The sequence below is a fragment of the Prionailurus viverrinus genome, chromosome D4 (genome assembly GCF_022837055.1).
Source record: "Prionailurus viverrinus isolate Anna chromosome D4, UM_Priviv_1.0, whole genome shotgun sequence".
Taxonomy (NCBI): domain Eukaryota; kingdom Metazoa; phylum Chordata; class Mammalia; order Carnivora; family Felidae; genus Prionailurus; species Prionailurus viverrinus.
Window position 1 is genome coordinate 89,464,699 of NC_062573.1, and position 12,778 is coordinate 89,477,476.

General features: G+C 61.5%; 1 protein-coding gene across 2 annotated transcripts in view; it reads right to left on the bottom strand.

Annotated features, from left to right (window-relative positions):
• Positions 1-12,778, bottom strand: part of FIBCD1 (fibrinogen C domain containing 1) — a 30,796-nt gene that overhangs the window by 1,846 nt on the left and 16,172 nt on the right. For both annotated transcript variants that reach the window (XM_047830529.1, XM_047830530.1), the window contains one exon: positions 4,143-4,239. In XM_047830529.1, coding sequence (XP_047686485.1) covers positions 4,143-4,239 — 97 coding nt within the window. The remainder of the gene's footprint in view (positions 1-4,142; positions 4,240-12,778) is intronic.

The following is a 12,778-nucleotide window of genomic DNA, read 5'->3' on the forward strand; positions in this document are numbered from 1 at the left end:
CTCCAAACCCATCGGTGGGGCCGGGGTGTGCAAGCTAACGGGGCGAGAAGGCTGGGCGGACCCTCCCCCAGCGAGGCCGGAGGGAAGCCTGGGTCCCACGGTCTAGGTCGGGGGCACAGGAGAAGCCGCCGTGACGTCGCCACGAGCCACGGCAGACCCCGCCCGCCCTACTCTCCCGGGACCTGCCCAGGACCGGGCTCTGAGAACAGAAGGGTCTCGTCTCCCTGCCTCTCTCTGCTCTGCTCTGCTCCCCCCACCCCCGGGCTGGAGTTTCAGAGCAAGCCGCTGTCCCTCTCTCGGGGCCCCGGCTTGTACATCTGCGGAGTGGGCCTCACGGGGCTGAGATGAAGGGCCGGGAGGGTTCCGCAAGCTGTAAGGGCAGGGGCGACAACAGCCACCAGCTGGACGGCACTTACGAATGCCGGGCACCGTTCCGAGCACTTCTCGGGGGTTAATGAATCCAGCAGAATTAGAATGAGCCCAATTTAATTAAAGAATCCCTGTACAGCTCTTAGAACAGCGCCTGGCCCGCTGCACACGTTACCCGGGTGTCTGCTGCTCCTGCTGTCATGATCAACGAGGCAGGGGCTTCATTATCCCTATTTTACAGGTGAGAAAAATGAGGCACAGAGAGGTTAAGGTGCGGGCCCAGGTCACCCAGCTGGTAAGTGGCAGAGCTAGGAGTTGAACCCAGGCAGACTGGCCCAGACGCCCTGCCCTTACCCAGTTCTTGTCCGAGACGGATCATCGGCTCCAGGGACAGGGCAAGAGGGAGACCAGCCTGGCAGGGACGCTGGGGAACCCCTTTTCCCCATCACTGAGTGGTGGCTGGTGCCCAAAGGCCCACATTTGGCCCATCATTCCTCTGGGCTAAGCTGGACGGGCCATCCCAGCGCCCGTGAGGGGCCCCTGGGCAGGGTGCCCTGGAGGAGGGGCCGGGTGGGGGCTGCGGGGTTCCTCTGCCGTCTCCACCCCCTTGCTCTCCCTCTCTCTTTCTGTGTTTCTGCAGCCCCTGCAGAAATCCTGACCTGCCGGGACACTCCCGCCCCCCTGTCCCGCCCCCGGCCGCCTCGCTGGGCCCCTGGATGGTGAGCTGAGATCGGGGCCCCCATCGCCATCAAAGCTGGAGGAAGAGGCGGCTGGGGGGTTAAAAGAGAGAGGAAGGGGCGCCTGGGGGGGCCCAGCCGGTTGACCGACTTCGGCTCAGGTCACGATCTCACGGTGTGTGAGTTCGAGCCTCGAGTCGGGCTCTGTGCTGACGGCTCAGAGCCTGGAGCCTGTTTCGGATTCTGTGTCTCCCTCTCTGACCCTCCCCCGTTCGTGCTCTGTCTCTCTCTGTCTCAAAAATAAATAAACGTTAAAAAAAAATTAAAAACAAAAAAAAGAGAGAGGAAAAATACTCAGACCTCCAACCCTCATATCGTCACCCCGAACAAACTCCCAGATGGGTTACGGATCCGCACCTAATACAAACACTAAAGAAAAAAAATTTTTTTTGTTAAGATAGGAGACATTTTTAGAAAACCGGGAGGGGAAAGCAGGGCCTCAAGCCCAGAGGATAGGAAGGAAAAAACTGGCAAGAATTGGCTACATAAAAATTTAAAACATCTAGGAAATCAGCAATAATTTAACAACAGCAACAAAAAAGCAGCCAAAAGACAAATGACTGGAAGTAAATACGTATCATGTGCATCTGACAAAGAATCAATAACCTTAATATATAAAGAGCTCCCATAACTCAATAGGAGAAGACAAAACCCTGGATGAAAGGGGACAGGGGAGTGTGGCAAAGCAGAGGGAGGGAACAGCCAGGGCGGTAGAGGGCTACGTTGACATTCTCCTCAGGGCTCCCTGTCTGCCAGGAGCTAATCAAGGCCCTGCTTAAATGCTTCCTCCCGAAGCTTCGGTGGCTGCTGATAGATTTCAATTAAGATGCCGTGAGGGCAGGGTCACCAACGCTGCTCTAAGGGGGTGGGTGGTGATATGGAAACAGCCCCCCCCCCCCCCAGCTACTCCCTGTCTTTACGCAACCACCTGGGGGCGGGGCGGGGCCGAGGGACCGGGAAAGGGTCTCCCACCTAGAAGCTTCTCTCCCCCGGCCCCTATCCCGCCCCTGCTCTCATTCACTCAGTTCAGGGTATACTTTAAAGCTCGTGAATCCTGCCCAGGCGTCCTCCGCCCCAACACACACACACACACACACACACACACCCCACTCTTTCTGGACCTCGGGTTCCTCACCCATAAAAGGGGAGGACAGCAGTGCAGCTGTGAGGGTGGGTGTGAGGGGTCAAGGCTGAAGTGTATAAGGTGGGCTGGGCACTAAGTAGAGACCGTGGTGATGAAGTCCACACTGGCCTCTCCTGCAGCCAGCCCCTTCCTGGTAACAGGGACACAGGGCAGGTCAGGACAGAGAGGGTCCTGGCCTCATGCATCACAGGGTCATGGAGGCGGGAGACGGACATAAGGCAAATGACAGCGTAGATCACCAGCCGGGTGCCTCTGCGCACACAGCGAGCGGGCACGTGCCCGGTCCCACCTCTGGGACTGGCCCTCTCCTTCCCCCCAGAAGGCCCCCTGAAAGCAAGCCCTACAGGCCTGGGACCTTCCTGACGCCCACCCGGAGCCCAGCCACACGCCCCGTGCCTTTGTTCTCGCCTCCTCTCCCTCCTGCCCAGCTGCCCCAGCCCTGGACGTTCCCAGATGTCCGTGCCTGGGGAGGCCAGAGTGGGGCCGGTGTGCCCTGGGGTGTGTGAGGCCGTTCAAACATGGCGTGTCTTTCCCGTGCTGTGTGTTTTTTAAAGTTTTTGTTTTTAAAGTTTATGTCTTTAAGCCACCTCTACACCCAACGTGGGGCTCAAACTCATGACCCCGCGATCAAGAGTCACACGCTCCTCCGACTAAGCCAGCCAGGCACCTCGGTTTTAATATATATTGAAAATATAAATGGGGGTGACTGCTAACGGGGGCACAGGGCTCTGAGCTTTCTGGGGTGGAGAAGACGTTCTGGAATTAGGAGAGTCGCACAACTCTGAATATATTAAACCCCCCTGGGGGTGCCTGGCTGGCTCAGTCGGTTGGTTAAGCATCTGACTTCGGCTCAGGTCATGATCTCGCAGTTCGCGAGTTCGAGCCCCACGTCAGGATCTGTGCTGACAGCTCGGAGCCTGGAGCCCGCTTCCGATTCTGTGTCTCCCTCTCTCTCTGCCCTTCTCTCACTTGCATTCTCTCTCTCTCTCTCTCAAAAAACAGCAACAACAACAAACCCTGAACTGTGCACTTTAAAACAGTGAATTATATGTACATAAAGCAGGGGCACCTGGGTGGCTCAGTCACTTGAGCATCCAACTCGATTTCAGCTCAGGTCACGATCCCAGGGGCTGTGGGATCGAGCCCCACATCGGGCTCCCCACTGAGCATGGAACCTGCTTGGGATTGTCTCTCTCCCCACTCAAGTTCTCTCTCTCTCTCTCTCTCTCTCTCTTTCTCAGATAATAATAAAGAAAACCTCACCTCGAGTCCCAACTCCCTCCCAAATATATATAAGACCTCAGACCTGTGATTTTTATGGATGTTACGCTTCCGAATGACATTATGTAAGATACCCCAATGTTTAAATGCTGCGTGAATTTAAAGATAAATAGTATCTAAACACAATATGGACACGAGCTTTTTGAGCCCTTACTCTGCTCCGCACAGACTGTGTGACAAAGATGGGAAACCAGCACCGTGCCCTGGGGCCCCAGGAACTGTGGCCTCTCTTTTGGGAGTCATGGCCTTGATGCCCCAAGCACACCCCGGGCGTTTGCTGACCCCCGAGGGCAGGGCAGTTTGGGGGTTGGTCTGGCCCTCCCCGTACCCGAAACCGAGCCCTGCCCCTGCCCCCAGCTCTCTGGATCCAGGATGGCCACCGGCCGTCCCGCCTGGAAACGCACACACCCCTCCAAGGGACCCCCCGTCTCGCCGCGCCCCTTCTTCCTTTGGCCTCCTGGTCACCGACCGCAGACACGCTGAACGCACGGAACGCCTTTCCGGGCAACACCTGGGAGCTGGCTCGGGTGTGTGGAGGCCCCCGGAGACCCCGACCTCCCGCCACCCGGGGAGGGCGCGTCCCCTCGGCAGGCAGGTGTCCCGGCCCTCACCTAGCCAGTGCTCCCCCGTGAGCTTGCCGAAGCCGTCCCGGTACGCTTCCCAGCCTCGGAAGAAGTTCACGGAGCCGTCCTCCCGGCGCTGAAACACCTACAAAGGATGGAGAGCTGGGTCCAACAGCCCCCGGGCCCCCCCACGCCCACCCCGACGTGTCCCCGGCCCCAGGCACTCCCTCCACCTGCCTGCTTGCGGAAGGCAGGGGCCGGGCTCCCCAGTCCCTCCCCGCCCCCGGCACGGGACCCAGAGCAGAGCAGGGACAGACTAAATGCCCCCAGACCCCCAAAATGGCCCCTCAGGAAGGAATCCTGCTAGACCCGGGTGCTGAAACCCTGGCTTCCAGGCCCACCCCTGCTGCCTTGCTGGACGACCCTGGACTGGCCTCACCCGGGCCTGGGCCTCAGTTTCCCCACTGGTCAAATAAGAGGCATGGGCAAGGGCCCTAGTATCTTTCCCCGGGGTCAAGAGGAAACAGCAAAAAATCTATTCTTGAGTTGGTAAAAACCGAGAACACCCACACACATGCCCCGAAGCCTCCAGAGCTCCGTGTCACAAAATGATTCTGCCAGAGCCACGCATGCCCTCCCCCCGGAATAAGAAGCCCGGGGCCCGGGGGTCCGTGGGGGCTTGGGGAACCAGAGCCCCAGCCGCTCCTGGGGGGTGGGGGCTGGGGCCAGCAGTCCGCAGCCCACAGGGGTGTGACTAGGGAGGGGGGGGGGACAGCAGTCCACAGCCCACGGGAGTGTGACTAGGGTACCGATGAGCAGCCGAGCTGCCTCTGTTCTCCATTTTAATAACCTTCTTGATTTGGGAGTCAGGAATCCCATCGGTTAAATTGCTTTCAAATAAGTACCACGCTGGTCCAGGCCAGAGAGCTGCCTTGAGTATTTCCAGGATCCGCTGACGATCCCGTTCCTGGCTGCCCCCTCCCGCCCTCCCCCTTCCAACTCGTTCTGTGTAACAAGCCTTTTTCTTGCTTGTTTGCCGAGGCAGCACCCGCTCCCCCTCTGCCCCCCCCCCCCCCGCCTCCATCTGTACCGCGTGCGAGGTGTTAGAGATTTGGCTGCGGCACCAGCAGCCTGCCGGATTCATTACTAAGCAGCCTGATTTCGGTCGCCCGGAACCGCCCGGGCGCATCATCTGCCGTGAGCTTGGCCTCCTGCTTTGCCCCTGCCCATGGGGACCCGTCAGTCACGGTGTTTGGGCAGCCGTGACGTCAGGGAGTGGCTTCGCTACCTCAAACCTGGCCCGGCCCCGACAGGTGGAAATGCTCAGAAGGGACTGGCTGGGGAAGGAAATTCGATCAGGCTCGGAGAGATCTGAGAGGTGGTGGGCAGCGGGTATTGACGGGCCGGATTGGGACCCTGAGCACGCGCCCTTTGAAGGCTTAATCCTGGCAGAAGCTCAGACGCTCCCCTGAGAAGCCTCCAGAAGGCAGAAGGCAGGGGGGAGCCCATTTCTGTGGGAGGAGGGAGTCGGGGGCCGGGGAGACGGGGGGCCGGGGGCGGGGGGCGGGATGGTGGGGACCTGGGCCCCGCCACCTAGAGTGCTGGCCATTACTGCACCTCTCTGAGCCTCAGTTTCCTTCTCTATAAGTGGGGGTCACAGCAGCACCTCCCCCATGGACCGTGGCGGTCCACGGAGAAGACGCTCGGGGCCTGGCACACGGTCGGGGCTCGGTGCCTGCCCGCTTCAGGAGAATGGCCGCATGGAGACCCAGGCCTGGCTGTCGGGCCTCCCTCTGCCCCTCTTCCGCAGCCCCTGCCCCAGGAATGCCCTGCTCTTCCTTCCAGACTTGCCCCCTACGCATGTCTGTCCTGGGCCGTCCAGCAGCCCACCCCCACGCCTCCCTCATCCATTCAGATGTTCCACTGAGCATCTCCCTGAGGGCCGCGGGACACAGGGGACCCCCTCCCACGTGGGAAGCAGGACCGATCTTTTAAATATGAAATGTATCGTCAAATTGGTTTCCACACAACACCCGGTGCTCATCCCAACAGGTGCCCTCCTCCATGCCCCTCACCCACCCTCCCCTGAAGCAGGACTGATCGAAGAGGGGGGGGCAGGGCGCCCAAGATGAGCTGGTGTCGAGCGCCCGCCACAGCAGGTGCCGGGGTTGAGTCCTCACTGAGGACATGCTTGTTGACCGAATCCTGTCCCCCGACCCCCTCGTCCCTACAGCAGACAGGAGCCAGGCGGCCGTGAGCATGGAGTGGGCAGTCTGACCCACACCTCACACCCCAGCCCAAGGCCAGGCTGGACACCCAGGGGCCAATGTCCTACCCACCCACGTCACTCTTATTTGCCACTGGCCAGAACTGTCTCCCTCTAGAGAGCGGACCTCCAAACCCTGTTCTCAGCCTCTCTTTCCGGGTGCCAGTAACAGGCCGGAGCGCTGCTGGGCTCGGCCCGGCTGCACCATCGGTGGGTGAGCACGGGCCGCCCTGCCCCCGGGGAAACCACACTGCCGTCAAACAAGGGTGGCAGACGTCCCCGACGGACGGTTTGGGTCTGCACCAGCTCAGAAGCCACAGCAATTGTGTGCCAATGAGAACACTTTAACCGCAGGCGTAATGGATCATGATCCTCGAAGGGCCCAGACACATCCGCGAGGAGGGTCTGCGGTTAAGACTTCATGACCACGATTGGGGCGCCTGGGTGGCTCGGTCGGTTAAGCGGCCGACTTCGGCTCAGGTCATGATCTCGCGGTCCGTGAGTTCGAGCCCCGCATCGGGCTCCGTGCTGACAGCTCAGAGCCCGGAGCCTGTTTCAGACTCTGTGTCTCCCTCTCTCTCTGCCGCTCCCCTGCTCATGCTCTGTCTCCCAAATATAAATAAACACAATCAATTGGTCAGTGGAGAAGTCAGAAAGGAAGTTAAACACTTTTGAGACCTATGAAATTGAAAGCACAAAGTAGGGGCGCCTGGGTGGCGCAGTCGGTTAAGCGTCCGACTTCAGCCAGGTCACGATCTCGCGGTCCGGGAGTTCAAGCCCCGCGTCGGGCTCTGGGCTGATGGCTCAGAGCCTGGAGCCTGTTTCCGATTCTGTGTCTCCCTCTCTCTCTGCCCCTCCCCCGTTCATGCTCTGTCTCTCTCTGTCCCAAAAATAAATAAACGTTAAAAAAAAAATTACAAAAAAAAAAAAAAAGACTTCACGGCCACAACCCCGGGAGGCGCGGTTTACGTGATGACGCGCACACCCACAGGCGTTTGTATCAGAAACCAAACCTTCCCGGAATGATACTTGCCCTTAGTAAGACGGATGGGCGCTAATATTTTCTATCCTGTCCCAATCTATTACACTCTGTTTGATTTAAAAAGTAGTATCGATCACAAACCGTTCAATTGATCTCGCCACCGGCCGAGAGATCACGGCCCGCAGTCTGAGAAGCACGGCTCTGGACGTTGCCGGCCTCTGCCACGGGCTGTCCTTACTCCTTGGCTCAAAACACTGAGCGACGGCACCGGCCAGGATCTCAGACTCGGCCCCCCGGCCTCGCCCTCAAGCCAACTACAGTGCCACGGGGCCGGCGAGTTCCAGGCGCGCGCCAGGCCAGACCACTGGCTCTCCAGACTTCCCAGGAGTACGCTTTCTCGGACTCGGGGTCCCAGGCTGAGCCGCAAGCTGGACTTCAGGGATGCTGGGTGGACGGCTGTCACCAGGCAGGAGGCCTTCGAGTACAGAGCAAGGATCAGCCAGACGGGAAGACGCAAAGAGGGAGCACGTAAAAGATGGACGTATCCGCTTCCGGCCTGTCTGTCCCGCCGGTAGGACGTGAATTGCCACCCGCTCCCCCACCAAAGGGGAAAAAGGTAGGGAAACAGAGTAACCTCAAGGCTAAAATCTTCGGTGGCCCGGCTCCCGGGCGCGTCTCCCTTGAGTTGCAGCCGCAAAGTGACCGATGCTGGACGCTCGCCGTCGCTCGGCCCCTCCAGCAGGTGACACGGAGGCAGACAGACAGAGCGTGTTTTCTCGAAGCGGATTCTCAGAAGCCAGTGCCTGCCGCCCGGCATGTCTTCCAAGTGCCGCTTGGGGGGCTTTGCCAAGGGAGAGCTGGGCCCACACGGTCCCGCAGATGGTACCGGGCGGTTCCAAAGGAAGGAGCCGCTGCCCTTGGGGCGGTGGAGGCCGAGCGGAGTGGCCGACCGTCCCGCGTTTGTCTCCGCCGGGAGACAGATGGGCTCCTTTGTCCTGGGCGCCCGAGCCTGGCTCCGTGGTCCCCCCAGCACCAGCCCTGCCCTCACGGACGGCCACAGCCGTCCCCACCTCAGCCGGGGAGGGGGGGCTTTGCGCTCCCGTATGGCAGGGGAGAAGGTGAAGGTGGTGAGCTGTGCAGAGTGGGGGCTCCTCAAAGCGGAGGGGGTGCCCCAGGCCCGGGAGCCCACCCGGCGTGGCTAAGCTGGGCCAGCCCCAGGAAGCGCCCTGGGCTGGCATCCAGAAGACCAAGTTCCGCCGGGGCTCCAGCCGTGTGCCCACCTAAGTCTTGGCGTCTCTGTGCTGCGGAACGAAAGCCTCGCCGTCCCGGGCCCCGCGTGCTGTGGCTGGGCTCACGGGCGGCCCCGGGAAAGGTGGATGCGTAAGTCAGCAGTCCCGGGGCACGGCAGCCCCTCACCTGGCACGCTCCTTCCATCTCTGTGCCTCAGTTTCCCCATCTGTAAAACGGGGGGGGTCATTGCAGCCCCTACCCACAAAGATTTGGTGATGGTTGCATGTGCTGGTTGAGACACATCAGTCCATAATGGTAACAGTTGTTACACTTGCTGGGAGCTCAGAGGGGGCTGAGCCGTGTGCTGGGGTGGGTTCCAGGAGGGCTTCCCGGAGTAGGAGATGCTCAGCCGAACCGCACACTGAGCAGGGTCTTGGCAGGTGGTCAGAGAGACCCAGGGACGGGAGCTGGGTGGGTCCAAACCCTATGAGATGGGGCGGGGCTGTCCCTGCCACTTTAGAAGGGTCCCCAGGAGGCAGCACCTGGGATTTTCCCTAGACTCTGACGAAGCTGCCGCAGAAATCATTTTATAGGGGCGCCCGGGTGGCTCGGTCGGGTTAAGCATCGACTTCAGCTCGGGTCATGATCCCACGGTTCTCGAGTTCGAGCCCCGCATCAGGCTCTCTGCTGTCAGCACAGAGCCCGCTTCAGATCCCCTGTCCCCCTCTCTCTCTCTGCCCCTCCCTCTCTCTCAAAAGGAAAATAAACGTTACAAATTTTTTTAAAAAGAAAAAACCAATCAGTGGCAGGCAGGATCTTGTGGGTTGGGCGGCTTCGGGGTCCTCCAGCCTCCCTGACCTGCTGAGCAGGTGATTCGGGGAGGGGCTGTGGCAGAGGTGGATTCTTGTTTCTAAGAACAAAGACCTCGAACGCGCAACGCAGCCCTTCAGAGGCGGCCACGGGGGGGGGGGGGGGGGGGCACCTCTGGGCAGTGCCCCCAGCGTGCTCCCTGGGCTTGCTGGCAAGGACACAGGTACAGGGGGCTGGGCGGAGTTCGAATCTCGGCCGTGTGACCTCGGACAAGTCACGGACCTTTTCCGCGCCTCGGTTTCCCCCTCTGCAACCAGGCCCCACCAGCGGCCCCTGCAGGCTTGCAGCGAAGACGCCGTGGAGCGACCGCGTAAACTGGGCGCCCGTGCTGGGTCTGCCCGACGTCGCCTCCCTCTCCTTCCGAACCGGCTGCCGAGCCCAGAAGGAAGCGGGCCCACTCCTTGTTTTCGACTGCAAGTGGTATCCCCGGGCTCGGCGCCCTGCCATGCTTCCCGGGCTTGGCAGTCGGTGCCTGCCGGCTTCTGGCAAACGCTGCCGGGAGCTGCTGTTTATCAAACGCAAAGAAAGGTACCAGACTGAGCCTTCCCGTGTAGCACCCCGTTTTACGTCAAAAGTTTCACAAACCCAAACCGCTCTGGAGGGAGGCAGGCTTTCTCCCGGCAGATGGCTCGAGGGGACGCGGGGCCAGCCACCACGCTCGTTTACTAGCGTGTGCGGCCCTAAGGACCCCGCAGGGCAGCGGGGAGCCGCGGCCGAGCCTGGCTGCGGCCTGGGGACGCGGCGTCCCCCAGCCGCCACGGCCTGTCGGCCTGTCACGAGGACTAGCGAAGCCTCAGCCCAAGTGGGGAGGAGCCAGTGCCCCCCCGGAGGGTCCCACACACCTGCTGTCCAGCCCCCTCCCCGCCCCGGCCGGGGGTCCCGGGCTGGGCGCCGCGCCTCGCATCCTGGCTCGAGCAACGCTGGAAGCTTTTCATCTCTCCCTGAGCCTGATCCCACTGCCGGGCTGGGCTCTGCGTCCGTGGTGGCTCCTTTGATGTCTTCCGAGTGAGGGAAGGATTTTCCTCCCTGCCTGGGGAGCTCAGGTGGGGAGGGGAGAGTTTTCTCGCACAGCAAAGCCAATTAGCGGCATATCTGAGCCGCTGACCTCGCACGACGGGAAAGCGCCTGGCAGAGAGCGTGGTCACCGTGCAGAACGGGGTTTGGGCCACTCAGCTCGCGGCGGTGGGAGCAGCCGGCCGCGCGGTGAATCCCAGTGGGAACGCAGAGCAGGATCGATCCCATTGCGGGTTCCTGCGGTAGGAGAGGCTTAACTGGCCCCGATTTCGGTGACCCCCGGTTGGTAACTATGCAAAGGCGAGGGAGGGTCTGGCGATCAGGCCCAGGGACAGCACGGCCACGGGCAGATCCCGGTGGGGCAAGGCTGTGCCTCAGGGCAGAGAGGCAGGGACACCCCAAGCCCACCCCGCGTCCTGGGCATGGCCACCCCATTCCCCAGGCCCTGCAAAGCAGCCACACAAGACACAAGGGCTATGCTGGTGGCCGGACCAGAAAGGGGGCGTGCCCCAAGAGGGGATGTGACCCTCCCAGTCTCGCACGGCCAGGGGGGAGGTGAGCTGGAAACAGCCAGCCTGGTCCCATGCATCAGCTTCCAAATGGGGACATCCGGCCCCGGTTTTGGTGACTCTTCCTCCCCTGTAAACACCGCGGACCGTAAGATCCTACAGGAGGGAGCACGGCTCCTCTGTTCGCAGGGAACGAATCCTCGAGGCTCGGCACGGACCCCTGCTCGCCCCGCTCCTCCCTCGCGGGGACACGGCCTGCGAAGGACTCCGCCGCTCTCCCCCCGTGAACGGCGCTCTATTAGCCTCGTCTAGCAGACGTGAAAGTAAGGCTCAGTGAGGTGACGCGTCACCGCCACAGGTGCGAGCGGTCACTCGTGTGACCGGTGGGGAGGGAACACGGATGGTGGGCAGCCAGGCTGGGCCCCCTGCCCAGAGTCACGGGTCAGCAGGAAGTGGCCCCTCCCTCCCGCCTTCCCTCCTGCTTCTCAGGGGCAGGGGCGGGGGCGGGGCTGGGTGCACACGTCAAGTTCAAGAGCAGCCGTGACAATCAGCATGCCCTCATGTGCCCCCGGCCACTATGGGCTTTGATGAGCGTGGGGGGAAGGCTTGGGCTCATCAGTCAGTGCCAGTGGCCGCATCAGCCCAAAGGTGGCCTTGTGGCATGTGTCCACCTGCCTCTGTGGCCTCCTCGCCCCCAGGAGCCACATGTGGCCTCTTTCCCACCTGGCAGTTCCTGCTTTCTGCAGTAACGATTCAGGGCGCACAGAACTCGCGTCCCCCCTCGCCATGCCCGGGGCCCCAGGTCTCTGGGCCACTCCCCACCTGGGGAAATCCTGAGGGCGACAGGAGCCCAATCTACCCTCGGGACAAAACCTCCCTCCTCTATCCCCGGCCCCTCCGGCCCCAGAGGCCAGCAGAGCAGAGCGCCCCCGGACCCAGACCGAGCCCTGCCACCTCCGTGCACAACACCGGGTGCACCTTCGCTCTGCCTGGAACACCGTTCTCACCTCATCCCCCAGCACGTGGACCTCCCCGTCCAGAAGCCTCTCTTGGCTGCCCCTGGCTGGGTCAGGGGCTCTCCCCCACGCCCCCGGCCCCCACTCCTATGGCCCTCACACAAGTCAGCTGCTGTGCCCAGCCCCCCACCGGGCCAGGAGCTCGCCGTTGAATCCTCTGGCCTGTGCTTGGTGCTCAGTGGTTGAATAAATGACAGTCACCGTGTGACAGTGAGCTCCACGGACCCGCATGAGGCTGGGTGGGCGGGGTACCAGGCAGGGCAGCAGTGTATAATCCGGACGGGGCTGCCGAGCCCCACGCTTGCCCCACGCTTTCCAGGTCTGGTCTCTCCAGGAAGCAGGCTGTGGCTGCGGCCCTGGGTGCCCCGTCCGCCAAGGGAGAGCTCTCGGGTGTCCGCACTTGAGGCCTGGCAGCTTAGACACGGAGCCTAATGACGATGGATTGTACCGGGTTCGGAGAGACGGCCGCCGGCTCCTTCCCAAACAACAATTGAGTTTCCGAGAGATTCCGTGTGGCAGGGAGGTGATCCTGAAAGATGCCCAGAGGTATCTGGGCAAAGATTGCTTTTGACGGAAGTCCAAATGGATATTAACGTTTATCGGGCTCACGAGCACTTCTCAGCTGAGAGCGGCCTTTCTTGCGGGGCCCCTCATCCAGGTGTCTGAGCAGGAGGGCTGGGGCGGGTGGCTGGCGTTGCTCATCGACTCCCCTGTAACGGCCCCTGCAGCCCGGGCCCTGGATGTCGCCCTCCTCCCGGCCCAAATCCTGATGGACTTTCCGGGACACTGGCGTCACA